The sequence below is a fragment of the Heloderma suspectum genome, chromosome 5, assembly GCF_057233095.1.
Source record: "Heloderma suspectum isolate Gila_16-S chromosome 5, 16-S_ref, whole genome shotgun sequence".
NCBI lineage: Eukaryota > Metazoa > Chordata > Lepidosauria > Squamata > Helodermatidae > Heloderma > Heloderma suspectum.
The window spans coordinates 234,803,146-234,818,803 of NC_139462.1; the positions used below are offsets into that span (position 1 = coordinate 234,803,146).

At 55.8% G+C, this 15,658-nt stretch overlaps 2 protein-coding genes across 3 annotated transcripts in view; one reads left to right on the plus strand and one right to left on the minus strand.

The window, feature by feature from the left end:
- The window catches only part of KCNH2 (potassium voltage-gated channel subfamily H member 2), a 114,980-nt gene that overhangs the window by 55,404 nt on the left and 43,918 nt on the right, over window positions 1-15,658 (plus strand). For both annotated transcript variants that reach the window (XM_084859693.1, XM_084859694.1), the window contains exon 3: window positions 13,316-13,480. In XM_084859693.1, the coding sequence (XP_084715819.1) occupies window positions 13,316-13,480 (165 nt within the window). The remainder of the gene's footprint in view (window positions 1-13,315; window positions 13,481-15,658) is intronic.
- Window positions 9,341-12,714, minus strand: LOC146345404 (uncharacterized). The gene is made up of 3 exons (XM_084856070.1): window positions 12,683-12,714; window positions 10,969-11,113; window positions 9,341-9,820 (listed from the first exon to the last, which is right to left on the minus strand). The coding sequence occupies exons 1-3, from the start codon at window positions 12,712-12,714 to the stop codon at window positions 9,407-9,409; spliced, it is 591 nt and encodes a 196-aa protein (XP_084712196.1). The 3' UTR covers window positions 9,341-9,406.

Here is a 15,658-nt window from a genome sequence, read left to right on the forward strand (position 1 = left end):
AGGCTCATGGTTTGTGCCAAGCAGAGCCAAAATGGTTCGGTGAATGGCTCAGGGGCTGAAAACGATCCACCCTGTGGATGCCCCAGATCCCCAGCACTTTCGCAAGCCCCTGGCCAAAATGCCTTGCTGGGTGTGAGTGAAAAGGTGTGGGCAGGGCAGGGCTCTGGGGGACGCCACTGCCCTCTGTGCCCCACGCCAGCTGCTGCTGTCGCCCATGTCCCAGCTGCCCTGTTTCCCTCCGAGCAATGTCTGCACAGCCTCCCAGGGCTGGAGTGGCAGTGCAAGGGCTTTTGGGGTGGGGGAGGCGCAAAGAAAGAGGGATGGCCATGCAAGCTGCCTAGGGAGTGTGCATCAGTCCCGTGCGGCACAGAGGCCCTCTCTGCCCCCCCACCCCGTAGATGACAAGCTGTGCATAGTAAGAGGTGCATGGTGGGGTGACTGAGCCCAGTGGCGGTGGGGAGGGGCGTGATTGGACCAAGTCCTGGCGAGAGGCTCTTCCCGGTTTGGACCTGCCAAAGGACCAAGGCTTGCCTGCTCACCCCACCCCCCTTTGTCCTTGCATGACCTCCCTCCCTGCCTGTGCCTCCCAAGCACCTCTGACCCAAGGAGGAGGTGGGCAGAGGCTGCAGCTGCAGTGAGGCTGGGTTGCCGCCACCTCGGCCCCTGGAAGCAGCTGTCAGGCAGGAGGCGGCGGGGGGCACCCTCAGAACGGAGCCTTGGCAGTGATTCATGATTTCTAAAGAGAGGCACACCGGGGCTGAAGCTGGCCTGGATACCTCAGCCACTGGCATGGGAACTTTGTGAGCTCCTTGGTGGAAGGAGGGAACTCAGCACATGGTCTGGGGCTCTCTTGCTTCTTTACAGAGAAGGGCTCAAATCAAGCCTTTCAAGCATGTCTCATTCAACTGCTCTGCTGGCTTAGGTTTACTTTGTGTAGGATCAAGAGCTGCCCCTGCCCTGCCCCAATCTCTCCTGCAGAATGGAAGATGGGGGTGTCATGAATTCTGACTCCTCCCCACAATCCAGCCTGTGTGGGCCCCTTCCCGGGAGACCAGCGGCGAGCAGCAGTGACAGACAGCCCTGCCCAGAGCAGAGGACCTTTGCTCTGCCGCTGGTGCTCTGGGCTGGGCCTCCGGGGGGGGGGGGGGCTCATGGCACATGCCTGGCACGCCATCAGCTTCTGTGGGTTTCAGCTGCTAGAGACGGACGTCCCCACTCAAGGAGCCACTGCTGACATCGCAGGACTCCAATAGGGAGGAGATGCTTGGAGCCAGGATGCCTGGGTTCCACCTATCCACGGGGGGAGGCAGGAATGTAATAATATGACTCGGCGTTTATAGAGCATTTTTCAAGTGTTCGCATTTATTCTCTCCATAATGCTTATAGCAGGGGTGCTGAACCGCTTTCAGCCCAAGAGCCACATTCCAGTTTGGACAAGCTGGGGCGGGCAGTCCGGTGATGGGGGGCTGGATGGTGGATGTCCTTCAGCAGGGGCACCTCTGAGAATGACACTGCAAAAACCGTAACATCAGTTATTAAAAAGGGACCCAGGGGGATCCAGGAAATTACAGGCCGGTTAGCTTAACATCTGTTCTGGTAAGTTGTGGAAAGCAGTATTAAAGATAAAATTAGTAAGCATATAGAAGGACAAGCCCTGCTGAAAAAGAATCAACATGGCTTCTGCGAAAGTATGTCATGTCTCACTAATCTTATTAGAGTTCTTTGAGAGTGTCAGTAAACAGCTGGACAGGGGTGATTCAGTAGATATTGTTTACTTGGACTTCAAAAGACTTTTGACAAAGTCTCTCATCAAAGACTCCTGAGCAAACTGGTTAAAGAACAGAAAGTGAGAATAGGAATATTTGGTAAATTCTTGCAATGGAGGGATGTAAACAGCAGGATCCCACAAGATCTACACTGGGATCAGTACTTTTGAACTTGTCCATAAATGGTATGGAGTTGGGGGTGAACACTGAGGTGGACCCATTTTCTGATGACACCGAATTATTTCGGTTAGTTAAAAAATAATGGGGTTGTGAAGAACTTCAAGGGGATCTTTCCAAACTGGGGGAATAGGCATTAAAATGTGGTTCAGTGTAAGCAAGTGTACAGTGATGCATGTTAGAGCAAAAAATCCCAACTTCAAAAATAAGATGATGGGATCTGAGCTAGCAGTGACCGACCAAGCAAGAGATCTTGGGGCTGTGGTGGAGAGCTCGATGAAGATGTCAACCCAATGTGTGGCTGCTGTGAAAAAGGCAAACTCCATGTTAGGCACAATTAGTAAAGGAACTGAAAATTAAACTGCCAATATCCTCCTGTCTTCATACAAACGTATGGTTGGAAAGATCTAGTCACTGCACCTAAAAAAGGATATTATAGAGCTGGGAAAGGTCAACTAAAATGATCCAGAGGCTAGAGCAACTCTTCTATGAGGAAAGGTTACAACATCTGGGACCATTTAGCTTAGAAAAAAGTATGAGGAGACCATGAGAGAGGTACACAAAATTATGCATGCTGTGGAGAATGTGGGTAGGGAGACATTTCTCTCTCTCTCCCCCTCCCACAATGCTAGAACCCAGTGGGGTCCTCCATGAAGCTGATGGGTGGGAGATCCAGGACAGATCAGAGGAGGGGTTCTGCACACAGCGCAGTGTTGAACTGTGCAGTTCGCCACCTCAAGATGTAGTGATGGGCGCCAATTCGGACGGCTCTGAAAGGGGGCTGGACAAATTCCTGGAGGAGACAGCTATCGCTGGCTGCTAGTCCTGATGGATATATTAGCTCCAATATCAGAGGCATTTGCTCTTGCACTCGTATCCTACTTGCACTCGTATCCTATGGTTACCAGGGGAAGGCAGCTGGGACATTGAACCGAGGCAGGTGGGCCAACTTACCATCTTATTGGCCTGCTTGGGTCTGTGTTGCTGCCAGTGAGAAGCCACCCCCTGGCTGGAGCTGAAGAGGGAAAGGAAAGAACTCCCCCGGGCTAATTACGGGTGATTCGAGCAGGCTGGGCCCAAGCTCCTTAGGAAGACTCTTATCTGTCCAGCTCTGATGCAGGACAGCAGTGCCCTGGCGGCAGCAATGCCCATTTGGGGGGAGACGCAAGGGCAAGGGCCACCCCCTAAAACTGGGTTGATTGGTTCTTGTGGCTTCTATGTGTGGGGGTTGGTTGTTTTTTTGTTTTGTGTTTGTTTTGCTTAGGATCCTGTTATGTGCCTGGGTGAGAGGATATATGGCCAAGTCAGGGTACTTGAGGGGGGCCCAATTAGTGTGGTTACAGATCAAGGGAGATAAGGCCTTGGGAGGAGGGCTAGCCAGGCTAGGGGAACACAGGCCAGACAGTTAACAGCTGTGCCGTGCTCCAGCCCTCCCCCTGTCCGCATGTGTGGCGTTGCCCTATCAGCCTGCCCTCGCGTCCCGGATGCTGCTTTTAAATGCCAGATCAGTTCAAAATAAGACCTCCCTCACCCATGATTTCATGGTGGATGAGGTGGCTGATCTGGCATGCGTAACTGAGACCTGAGTGGGTGAGCAGGGAGGAGTGAGCCTCTCCCAGCTCTGCTCACCAGGGTACTTGGTTCGGCATCAGGGAAGACCTGAGGGCCAGGGAGGAGGGGTTGCTGTGGTCTATAGGAGTTCCATCTCCCTCTGGAAGCTCCCTGTCCATCTGACTACTGGTCGGGAGTGTTTGCACATCTTCACTGAGCTGCCCACCACAACCCCAAGATCTCTTTCCTGGTTGGTCACTGGTAGCTCAGATCCCATCAGGCTATACTTGAAGCTGGGACTTTTTGCCCCAACGTGCATCACTTTACACTTGCTTACGTTGAACCGCATTTGCCATTTGGAGGCCCTCTTGGGTCTGATTCAGCTTTGGAGCTCTTCTGCTGTTCTTATGAGGGGAAGGTGGAGGGGAGTTGGCCCTTCCCCTTGCCTTAAGTCCCTTGGGGTCTGTGTGAAAATGTGGGAATTGCTGCATCAGCTTTGAGGGGCAGTCTCTGCCCAGGACTGAAAGGAAACCTACATTTCCTTAGTGTCTGTCAGTTTGCAAAGTTCAGGTACCCTATGACAATCTCCTGGGAAGAGATTCCTGGGGTCCCTGTTTGGACTCCTTGCAGTTCCCACCTGTTTGCTCCTGTGCCTTTTACTGCAGCCTGATGCACAGAAAGTGAGGAGGTGAAGCTTTTCCTGCATGTAGATCAAACAGCCAGGGAGGCACAGGAGCAGAGCCAGAACGGAAAATGTGGCAACCGTTGTCCCAGATGCATGTCCTTCCATTCCCTGACCTCTGCTGTGCCCCCTGGCTGGGCCACTGGCAACATTAAGGCAAGAGAGCCACCTGCTGGCCACAATGCAGAATTGTTCCGCTGCAAGAAGGGAGAAGAACATCCGAGCGGATCTACTGCAGCCTTCCGCAACCTGGTGCCTTCCAGATGTGTTGAACTGGAAGGCAGCATCCCCCAACATCCCCCAGCCAGCATCCTGCTTCCCACAGTGGCCAACAGTTTTATATGGTCCAAAGCGCTGGTCCTACCTAACATCTCTACTCCTCGCACCCCTGGCAAGAAAGGAGCCCCAAAGTAAAACAAAGGCGCCCGGGAGAGACATGTATCTCTCTCGCGTCCCGGATGCTGCTTTTAAATGCCAGATCAGTTCAAAATAAGACCTCCCTCACCCATGATTTCATGGTGGATGAGGTGGCTGATCTGGCATGCGTAACTGAGACCTGAGTGGGTGAGCAGGGAGGAGTGAGCCTCTCCCAGCTCTGCTGACCAGGGTACTTGGTTCAACATCAGGGAAGACCTGAGGGCCAGGGAGGAGGGGTTGCTGTGGTCTATAGGAGTTCCATCTCCCTCTGGAAGCTCCCTGTCCATCTGACTACTGGTCGGGAGTGTTTGCACATCTTCATTGAGCTGCCCACCACAACCACGATGTACGTGGTGCATCGCTCAAGGCTGCTTTGTTGGCGTACTCTTCAGCAGGTTTCACGGGAGTGAAGACTCAGCCCAGTCATGCACGCACAGTAAAAAGACACATGCAGTCTGGGCACATGCAGTCTGCCTTCCCCTCATGGCCACTCTGGGACCAGGGAGAGGTCCTTCCTGGACAGCCGCTGTGTCTCGCTGGCCCATCTCCGGGGAGGCACTAGGCCTCATAGCAAACATGCCTGGGGAGTCAGAGCAGGACGGGAGGTGGGATCTCCCCCTGCCCATGTTTTTGGGACTGTTTGTGGGTGAAGCACATGCTCCCTGGGGTCTTTCACAGCCCTGCTTGGAGATGCTGCTGGGGACTGAACCCGTGACCTTCTGCATGCACAGCAGGCGCTCCGCCACTGAGCTGCCATGGCCCTTCCAGAAAAAATAATGCCACAGGAAACTGGAGCAGTGGGAATGAAGGGTGCCTCCACCTTGGTTGTAGTTCTGTACTTTCCCCACAGGAAGTGAGGTGTGTGGAGGGGGGGACAGGAATCCTCTCTGGGGAAGGGTCTGAGGTTCAGGATTTTCCTGGTGTGCCTTCCTTCATGCAGCCATTTTTGCTTATCTCAATCCCCCTAACATCTTGTGCCTCATCTTTGCATACCTCAGTATATTTTTTTCTGTGTGCTGATTACTTTGAGCTCAATGGTGGTCTGGTCCCTCTTGACTGACTTGACTCTTTAGGATTAAAGGAATCCTGGGGAATCCTCAGTGGGCTCAGGTCAGACATCACACTCAGCCCCTTAAGAGAAAGGTGCAGTCTTATTTCATAGAATCATAGAATAGTAGGGTTGGAAGGGGCCTATAAGACCATCAAGTCCAACCCCCTGCTCAATCTAAGGAATCTAAGTATCTAAGAATCTAAGGTGGCTGTCATTTATTTATTTATTTTATAGGTACCACTTTATTTGCTAAAAAAGCCATCAAAGTGGTGCACAGCAATTTAAAACAATAAAAACACAATACAGATAACATGAAGGGCACAAGCCTATGCTTGTTTAGGACTTTTTCTGTCCAAAAGGCATAGGGCTGCACCCTAAAACACTTAAAACATTAGGACATTAAAGCAACTACATAATTAAAAACGCTGGATTTTAAACACTGTCTTCACACCCCTTTTAAAAGCCAAGAGAGCGGGCTGGGGTGGGGGGAGAATTGTGGTTCTTGGGGGAGTGCAAAGCCAAGAGGGTGGGGTGGGGGGAGAATTGTGGTTCTTGGGGGAGCGCATTCCACAGCTTGGGAGCAACACAGGAGAAAGCCTTTTCACACATGCCTGACAAACAGGCTCTGTCTGGCAGATCTTAATACCCAGGCAGGTTCATGGTGAGAGAGGTGGTCCCTTTGATAGCCAGGCCGTAAGCCATTTAAGGCTTTAAAGCAGGGTGGACAACTTGTGACCCACCAGATGTTTTGGCCAACAACTCCCATCAGCCCTAGCCAGCACAGCCAATGGTGAGGGATCATGGGAGCTGTAGGCCAAAACATCTGGAGGACCACAAGTTGCCCACTCCTGTTTTAAAGGTTAAAACCTACACCTTCAGGGGTAGCTCCACGCAGAGTGCATTGCAGTAGTCTAACCATGATGAAACCAAAACATGGATTATTGTTGCCAAATCAGGAAGGGTTGCAGCTAGCACACCAGGCATAATTGTGCAAGTGCACTCCTTGCTACCGCCTCCTCCTGATGATCCCGGGACAGCGCAGGATCGAGGAGCACTCCCACCCCATGGACCTGATCTTCCAGGGGGAGTGCAAGCCCTTCCAGAACAGGCTGAATCAAAGTCCCCAAGCTGAGCTTTCTGCTGACCAACAGCACCTCCATCCTGGCTGGGCTTAACCTCGGCTTGTTCGTCTTCATCTAACCCAGGCCGTGCTCAAGGGTTTTGGCTGGAACAGAGCTGAGTGTCATCAGCGTATTGGTGGGACTTTGCTCCAAAGCTCTGGATGATGCCTCCCTGTGTTCTCATGTAGGCATGAAGCAACATGGGAGCCGGACAGAACCCTGTGGGGCACCCTAGGCCAAAGGCCATGGAGTCGAACCAGCACCTAGACCAGACCTGACAGAAAGGTCCAAACCACAGCAAAAGGGCGCCCCCAGGCCTGGCCCCTCCAGGCAGTTGAGAAGGGTGCCATGGCTGATGGTATCAAATGCCACTGAGCAGTCTAGGAGAACTAAGAGCGTCATGCTGCCCCCATCCAGCTCCCAGCACAAGGCAAGGCAGCTACCCAGGCGACCAAAGCAGTCTCAGCCCCATATCCTGGCTAGAACCCAGCTAAGAGGGATCCAGATAACCAGTTTCCTCCAGATGCCTCTGGGGGTCCAACACGGCCACCTTCTGGGTCACCTTGGCCAAGAGTGCTGCATTTGTCCTGTAACTGGACAGATCCTCTGGGCCAAGGGAAGGTTTCTTTAGTAAAGGCCTTATTACTGCCTCTTTTAGCAGGCGGGAACAACCCCCTCCCACAAAGGGGCCCCATTCAATCAGCTAAGAGTAGCAGGGGCTGAGTACACAGGTGGTGGCTGTCACCGCCCCAGTACCCCGTCCAAATGCTCAAGATCGACCCACTGAAAAGAGTCCAGCACAACCGGACAAGCGGCTGCCGAGGCTGCATCACCCTGGCCTACCCCAAGATCGGGGCCCACGTCAAGGCGAACCCCAGTGGCTTCCTCTGCGCGTTGCTCCCAGGGAGCATACCCGACTGCTCTGGCTCCCCTATCCAGCGCCCACAAAGGCGGCCTGGCACCGCATGGGAAAGTCTCGCTTGCTGAAGCAGGGCTGCGCTGGGCCAGCAAGCCAGATGCAGACACCAGAGGCCAGGGTGGGCTTGGAAAGCACAGTTCGTGCCAGTGACAGCTTGCCGAGGCGTCTGACCCACAAGCCAGGTTGCCGCCCGTGCTCCGCCTCCCCCGCAGCGGGGGACGGGAGGCCTGCAGAGGTGGGAGCCGGGCGCTGGCAACCGGCTGCCATCCTGGACTGGCCTTGACAGCTGGGAAGGTCCGACTGTGGCCTGGCCCCAGCACAAGCCCTCATTGGCCGTGGCATCTGAATGGAGGAGAGTGAATCCCGGGAAGAGCGCTGGCGGGGCTCCCGCAGCCCTTTGGGGAGCGGAGGCCCCCTGCAGCCGGGGGCTCAGGACCCCTCTCCCTTGGCCATGCAGCGGGGCGGTTCCAGGAACCTCTGCTCCAGGGCAGGAGCGCTGCCGAGGTGGCCTCTGCCCTCCCCTCCTGGCCCTCTTCAGCCTCTCCTGGGGTCAGGCTGCCTGCCTTGCGCTTCCGCCCGCAATGCCTGCGGGGCTCCCCACGCCAAGTTCCACAGCAGCCTCCCCAGCTTGCTACTCCGCCTGTGGCCAGGTGGCCTGCCCGGGGCCGAGATCCCAGGCCGGGGGGGTGGAGGGGCCTGGCATTGCCCGTGCCAGGCAGCGGAGCCCCGCCCCTCCTTGCCTGGAGTGCCAGAGCCGGGCAGGGCCTCGCCTTGGCCCCGCCTGGTGAGTACCGCTGCGCCAGGCCTCGTCCGGGAGCCTGCCCGCGGGGCCGAGTGCTAGCGGGCCTGGCCCCGCCCCGGAGGGCAAAAGCTACCCGGCCCAGACGGGCCCCCTTCGCTTTCCGGTGCTTGGGAGCAGCTGGCCAGGGAGGGGCCCCAGGAGAGTGGCAGATGTGCCAGGGAGGCACAAGGGAACCGGCCAGGAAGAGGCTGGGGATGAGGGTGGCGGCGGGGCAGGTGATCTGATTTCTTCCTTCTTCCAAGAGGTGCTGGGGCTCATGCAGCCCAGAAGCCCTCGCCCCCCGTTCCACACACGCAGTGCTGGCTGTGGGGAGTCAGTTGAGGAAAGACCCTCCGCGCATGCCCAGGGCTTCCCCCTTAATCTCTGCTCAGCATCATCCCAGGCTTCATCCTGCCCTTGGAAGCCGTGTCTGGAGCCAGCTCACGGGGAGTCCGGCTCCAGGGCCTTGCAGAGGCCCGTTCCGTCCCTCATGGGGGAATGGGGGCCTAGTGCGCTGCGGGGAAGCTGGCTTGGAGGGGCGCGTGGCAGAGGTGGAGTCGTTTGGGGAGGAGGAGGAGAAAAGCAGAGGGAGGAGGGGCACCAGGCGGGGGTCTCGGGCGACGCGGGAGTCCTGAGTAAGGACCGGGGGGGGGGCCTCGGGCGCTTCGTTTTGCACAGTTCTGTTCTCATCGGCTGTGACGGAAGGGCGAGGTGTTGAAGTCCACCCTCTGCCCGAGGAGAATCCCTCCCGCAGCCCCCAACGCCCTACTCCAGTGGTGAGACTGAATTACGGAAGTGCCGTCGAACCCCCCACCTTCGCCATAAGACCGCTAAGTCCAGGGCCCAAAATTACCCAGCTGATCGGACACACTCTGCCAAGTTTATGCCATAAGGACTAGAGGCTTATATTTAAAAGGGGGGGAGAAAGAGACCTCGGATTCTCAGGGTGCTGGGCTCCGTGGGTTGTCTGCGGACGTGTGCGAGGTGCGCACGGCCCTTGGGGAATTGTAAGCAGGGGCTTGAAAATAGCGCAGAGCGTGCAATCCTTGTGTGGCAAGAACGGCACCGCACCCCCTGCCATTCTCGGCGCGCTGGGGGGCTTTGGGGGCGCCTCCCTGTCCGGGCACTTTCGTCGTCCCCCGAAACAGTGGCTGGCAGGTAGCCAGCCGTTCTGCCGCGTGGAGAGTCAGCGGGGATTCGAGCCCGACTCTCCCACGCCAGGGCCGCTCCACACGTGGGTCGGGCCCCTCTGGGGGCTCTCGCTGGCCGGCTGGCGCCCGGCTGGCTCCGTTCCAGGGATCCGTAAACTGCGGCCGCCTGTCGGTGCTGCGGGCGGCGGCGGCCAAGCTGCAATCCTGGGAAGGAAGAGAGGAGACGCCGGAGTCGGGTCTTTTGGGGGCTCCCCAGCCCAGCCTGGAGCTTTCCCCACTCCAGGGTTCGAGGGCTGGCTGTGATGGGATGAGAGGTCGTCTGTGCATGCTCAGAGGTCTGCTCTTCTTGGAATGTTCTAGCCCTCAGTCCTGACGTCAAAGAAACGCTGGAGCTGAGCCTGGGATGACGCTTGAACATTCAGACCCCGCCGCCGCCGCCAGCCTGTTGGATGGGCGGGGGGCTATTCATCTCCGTGCCTGTTGGATGGGCAGGGGGCTATTCATCTCCGTGCCTGTTGGATGGGCGGGGGGCTATTCATCTCCGTGCCTGTTGGATGGGCGGGGGGCTATTCATCTCCGTGCCTGTTGGATGGGCGGGGGGCTATTCATCTCCGTGCCTGTTGGATGGGCGGGGGGCTATTCATCTCGGGGATTAAGTGGATGGGGGAAGTTCAGCATGCGGGGCGGGGCCGGTATGTGTCAGTAGCGTGTGTAGGAGTGCCCAGCTTAGCTCCAGACCCTGTTCTCAGTGCCAAGGCTGCTGCTGAGCTTGTGCAGAGTGCCTTTTCCCCACCACCGGCGAATCCCAGTCCTCCTCAGGCCCTGGGGGGCCCCTGCTGCTGGGCTTGGGGCACCGGCAGCGACAGGAGGCTGAGCTGCTCTGCCAGGGGGGGCTCCGTCCGCTCCGAGGTCCCCCGCGGGTGTGGGGGGGCTTGGCGTGCCTTTAAGCGCTTCTAGAAAGAAAGATTGCACTGCTGTGACTCCAAGTCCCTTCGAAACGAGGGCAGTGCAGCCGTGCCCCCCCCCCCCCGCTTAGGCCTCTGCCCGCCCCTTGGGGAACCAAGTTTGGACTCCTCTGCACCGTGGCTGCAAGGCCTCCCCCACCCCACGGCAGCGGGCTCTCAGCCCCACCCCAGGAGGGAGTTCCTCCTCCCCCCTTTCTTCCCTGTTTTGGGGGCAGATTTTGAGAGCTGCCTCACGAGGCTTAGTCCGCCCGGATGCCACGTACGGGGCACGAAAGAGCCGCTCCGGGGGAGGGGCTGGACTTGGGCGGAGGGTCCGCCTGCCACTGCCCGCCTTCCCCCGTCGCTGGCGAGAGTGCGAGAGAGAACCCCGCAGCTGCGGTGCCTCACCTGTGCGGGACTAGCGCAGCAGCCGTGGAAGCGGCCTGGCTCGGCGCCGGTCGCGCCCCCTCTCGTGCCGCCGCTCGGGGTGAGCGCGGCGCGGCGCGGCGCGGCGCTGCGACGGGGCTGCTCGCGGGCGGGGCGAGCGGCCGGTCTGGGGCCGCCCAGTGGGCGCGGGCGAGGCTCTTGTTCAGAGCTCAGCCTCTTGGCCCCCCCGCTAGGCCCTCAGGCACCGCGAAACAATCTTGGCTGGTGTTCCCCCTCGTGGCAGCCCTGTGGGGTAAACACCACGATTGTTCCCATTTTGCACACGGAGAACCAAGGCAGAGAGAGTGAGAGAGAGAGAGAGAGAGAGAGAGAGACTTCTCTGAGGCCCCACAGAGAGTCTGTGGCAGATGTAGGACTTGAATCCGGGTCTCTCTGAGCCACATGGAATCATATAATAGTAGGGTTGGAAGGGGTCTATAAGACCATCGAGTCCACCCCCCTGCTAAGTGCAGGAATCCAAGTCACAGCATCCCTAGCAGTTGGCTGTCCAGCCTCATCTTGAATGCCTCCGGTGTGGGAGAGCCCACCACCTCCCTAGGGAATTGGTTCCACTGTTGCATTGCTCTAACAGGAAGTTTTTCCTGAGGTTCAGCCGGAATCTGGCTTCCTGTCACTTGAGCCCATTATTCCTTGTCCTGCACTCTGGCATGATCAAGAAGAGATCCTGGCCTTCCTCTCTGTGACAGCCTTTCAGGGACTTGAAGAGCGCTATCATATCTCCCCTCAGTCTTCTCTTCTCAAGGCTAAACATGCCCAGTTCTTTCAGTCTCTCTTCATACGGCTTTGCTTCCAGTCCCCTGATCATCTTTGTTGCCCTCCTCTGAACCCTCTCTAGCTTGTCTGCATCCTCCTTAAAGTGTGGTGCCCAGAACTGGACACAGTACTCCAGGTGAGGCCTAACCAGTGCTGAGTAGAGGGGAACTAGTATTTCCCGGGATTTGGAAGCTATGCTTCTATTAATGCAGCCCAAATAGCATTTGCCTTTTCTGCAGCCTCATCACATTGTTGGCTCATATTCAGCTTGTGATCTACATGCAGCTATCTGTGCTATCCTGGCTCTCCTTGGCCCTGCCCCTCACACACTGTTTGGATACAAGGAACCACCGCCAACACTTCCCCGCCCCGCCCCCAGCTGAGGCTCCTGTGTCCCTCTTTGAGGTCAGCTGATTCCCCCCCCACCCGCCGCCTTTTCTTTGCCCCCATTGTCCAGCATCCTACTCAGACTCAGTCCCCACCAGACAGCAGGACTGATCCTATGCCGGTTGGAGAAATGCACTTTGCATCCCAGTGCAGCCAGCCAGGTTGTTCTTGTGCTGGGAATACCCAGGACTCCTGCCCTACCGGCAGCAGCTTGTCGCTTCGGAGGAGTCTCAGTTCATTTCCATTTATAACCCGCCTTCCTGGTTTAAACCGGCTCTGAGAGGGACAGCCCGGATGGGGCGGCGGGTAGAGCAGAAGGGGGGACAAGGCACTTAGCGATGTTTACGAAGGAGAAGGAAATGGCAGAGGAGCTCCCCACAAGGGGCTATGGAGGCTTGACCCATAAAAGGGGGGCTCTGCAGGGGATTTTGACCCCCGTGTTGGAGGCAGATCTGCCCATCCTCCTACCACTTTTAGTGTTCTTAAGCGAATGTCTCCAACGTGCCACAATGCGTGCTCACGCACATGCACACACTTTCCGATCAGATCTCCTACATTTGGTTTCATTCTAGTCATTTTAATCCCTCTTAAATTCCCTGAATGAGGGGCACTCTGCCCAAGAGCTGAGCATATCAAAAGTTTTACACTGCAACAGAGCTGCTTTGCAAGCTAATTAAGCCTGGCAAAGCCTGTGTTACTAGACCAAAACAGAGTTTCTACAAGAACTCAGCTCCTTTGCTAAGCCTGGGCTGCTAGCAAAGAGGTCTTGCATGCAGGAAGGTAAGGAGGAGGCCAGGTTTGCAAGGGATTTGCATAATGAGGAGTTAAGCCTCTGGTTCAGCCTTAAAGCATCTCAGTATGGAGAGCCTTAGCATTTCTACTTTCAGAATAAACTTGGGAAAGGATTGGAACAATGAATACAGATATTCAGATCTACACCTTTTTAATTATCATGAAACAAACAATTGGGCAAGGATAGGGCTTGATGGTCAAAGCGGCAGGGAGCTACCCCTTTTTTGGCATGCCTGGGCCTCCCCCGTCGCCTTCCCTCCTGCCTTATTCCTGTCCTCCTCCCTTGCAGATCGCTAGTTTTCTGCCCCCAGTTTTGTCCTGTTGCTCTTACAATGGGGAAAGTGACGCCCCCTTTTGTCTTCTCCCCCCTCCCCAGGCAGCTGCTTCCTCTGCCTCGTGGATGTGGTGCCAGTGAAGAATGAAGATGCAGCCGTTATCATGTTCATCCTCAACTTTGAAGTAGTGATGGATCGGGACCTGCTGACCAGCCCTGTCAAGAACACTAACCACTGGGTCTCGCCTGCTGCCTGGCTCCCCACAGGTAGGAAGGGTTCCTGCCTTTATTGGGAGGCTGTGCCTGGCACAGTGTCCCCTCTCCACAGCCAGAACATTCCAATGCAACTTGTATGCAGGTTAAACCTTGGGGGGGGGGACATCCCATTGGAGCAGCTATCGCCACTCTTCCCACCCCATCGCCCCAAGTGGGATGAACCCAGCTTCTTCCCAACTTCATTGTGCAAAAAATGGACACACCAGTGATCCTGGGCCCAGTTGTCTGTCTTGCTCATTCCGCAGGCTGCTGGTCAGCCCTCCATCTTTTGGAATTTGTTTGCTTTAAAGCACTGCATGTACATTTCATTATTCAATGTTCACTTGTTGCTTTAAAAAGGTCTCAGTCCCTTTTTTTTTAAAAAAAAAGTTACAGTAACATCACAAGCGCCAGCTTAGAAAAGAGGCAAGGCAGGAGACACGATAGAGGTGCACATAATTATGCAGGTGTGGAGAAAGTGGATAGGGAGACATATCTCCCTCTGTGTGTGTGTGTGTGTGTGTGTGTGTGTATACATATACATACATACATACATACATACATATATATTACTAGAACCCCAACAGGGTCATCCCATGAAGGTGAACAATGGGAGATTCACGACAGATAAAAGGAAGGGTTTCTTCACGCAGCACATAGTCAAACTATGGAATTCACTACCACACGACGTAGCGATGGCCACCAATGTGGATGGCTTTAAAGGGGGATTAGACAAATTCATGGCAGATGAGGCTATCAATGCCTACTAGTCCTGATGGCTCTATGCTACCTCAGTACTGGAGGTACTCTACATCTGTATACCAGTTCCGGGGGAACATGAATGGGAGGGGCTATGCATTACTGCCCCACTTGTTGGCATCCTACAGGCATCTGGTTGGCCTTGTGTGACGAGAATGCTGGATGAGATGAACCCTTGGTCTGATCCAGCACAGCTCCTTCTGCGTGCTTATGTTCAATCAGTGCTGCACACAGTTGGTTTATTCTACAAACATACAGAACTGGTTTCTCCAAAGCTCAGCCCTGGAGATGAAGTTGTCCGACTAGGTGGCTCTTCCATTCCAATAGTGGATGTTTGCTTGCACCCAGAGGTTGCACATGTGGCATCAGAGGGTGCCTTATGCCAAGGCTCACTCCAGCCACAGGTATAACTGACTATAAATCAGGTGTGAATTGGTCCCAACTCTGAAGATGGGGTGCAAAACTTCTGAGAAGCTGCAGACAGTCTCTCTAGAAAATTCCCGTGTTGTTTTTATTCATTGCATTTATATCCTGCCTGTTTTCCTCTTGCAAGGAACCCAAGGTGGCTTACATTCTCTCCATTATATCCTTACCACAACAACCCTGTGAGGTAGGCTGGGCTGAGAGTCTGTGACTGACCCAAAGTCACCCAGTGAGCTTCCATGGCCAAGTGGGGACTAGAACCAGGGTCTCCCGGCTTCCAGTCCAACACTCAGCTGAATGACCCAATCATTTGTGGCCAGGCATTAAGCTAGAATTGTCCACAAACATTCACCAAGAGCAAATCTCAAAATACTGTGGAGAACAAAAATATTTATGCAAATTGTTAATTAGAACAAAGGCCCAGGAAGCATCTTCAGTTAAGTAAGCATCACCTTGGCAGCTGAATTAAGAAACATATTGCAAGAGCCCGTAGCTGGAAAGCCTGTGCTGAGGTCGCATCAGGCCCTGGTCTTCCAAGGCCTGCCTGGGGTGTGTGAGGCTTTCTCTCCTGGATCACAGCGGCGCCCTTCCCTTTCTCTGCAGAGCACATGGCGAGTAGTCCCACTGTACCGTCACAGCAACCTGCGTGGCAGACCACGCTGAGGGGGCGGGCCCTAGACATCTCTTGCTGAGGCACTCCTACCCCTGTTCCCCCGCAGTTCCAGTCTGCGCTCCCTTGAATGATGGCTGGCAGCTCTCCTGGGCTCCTCTGGCCCTTTGGTGGGGCCAGGCCCCACCAACAAGGAGGGCCATGTTTGATGATGTCTCACGAGGCCCTGCCTGGGCAGCGAGGACAGCCCGGAGCAGCAGCAGCTCTGTGGGGCGGAGAGGCAGGCACCCTGTGGGAAGGGCTGCGGCAGGCTCCCTTCTGGCAAGGGCCGGAGAAGTGGGGAGGGGCCCCCTTCTCTTGGGGGCCGCTGTGCCCAGCCGCTCTCTAAGTGCCCCCCG

Coding starts and splice junctions, on each gene's coding strand:
- LOC146345404 (XM_084856070.1), bottom strand. CDS start 12,714: ATGAAACCAAATGTAGGAGATCTGATCGGAAA. Junction 11,114..12,682: donor GTAGGAGATCTGATCGGAAA/GTGTGTGCATGT, acceptor GGGCGGCCCCAG/ACCGGCCGCTCGCCCCGCCC. Junction 9,821..10,968: donor GCTGCGCTAGTCCCGCACAG/GTGAGGCACCGC, acceptor CTTCCTTCCCAG/GATTGCAGCTTGGCCGCCGC.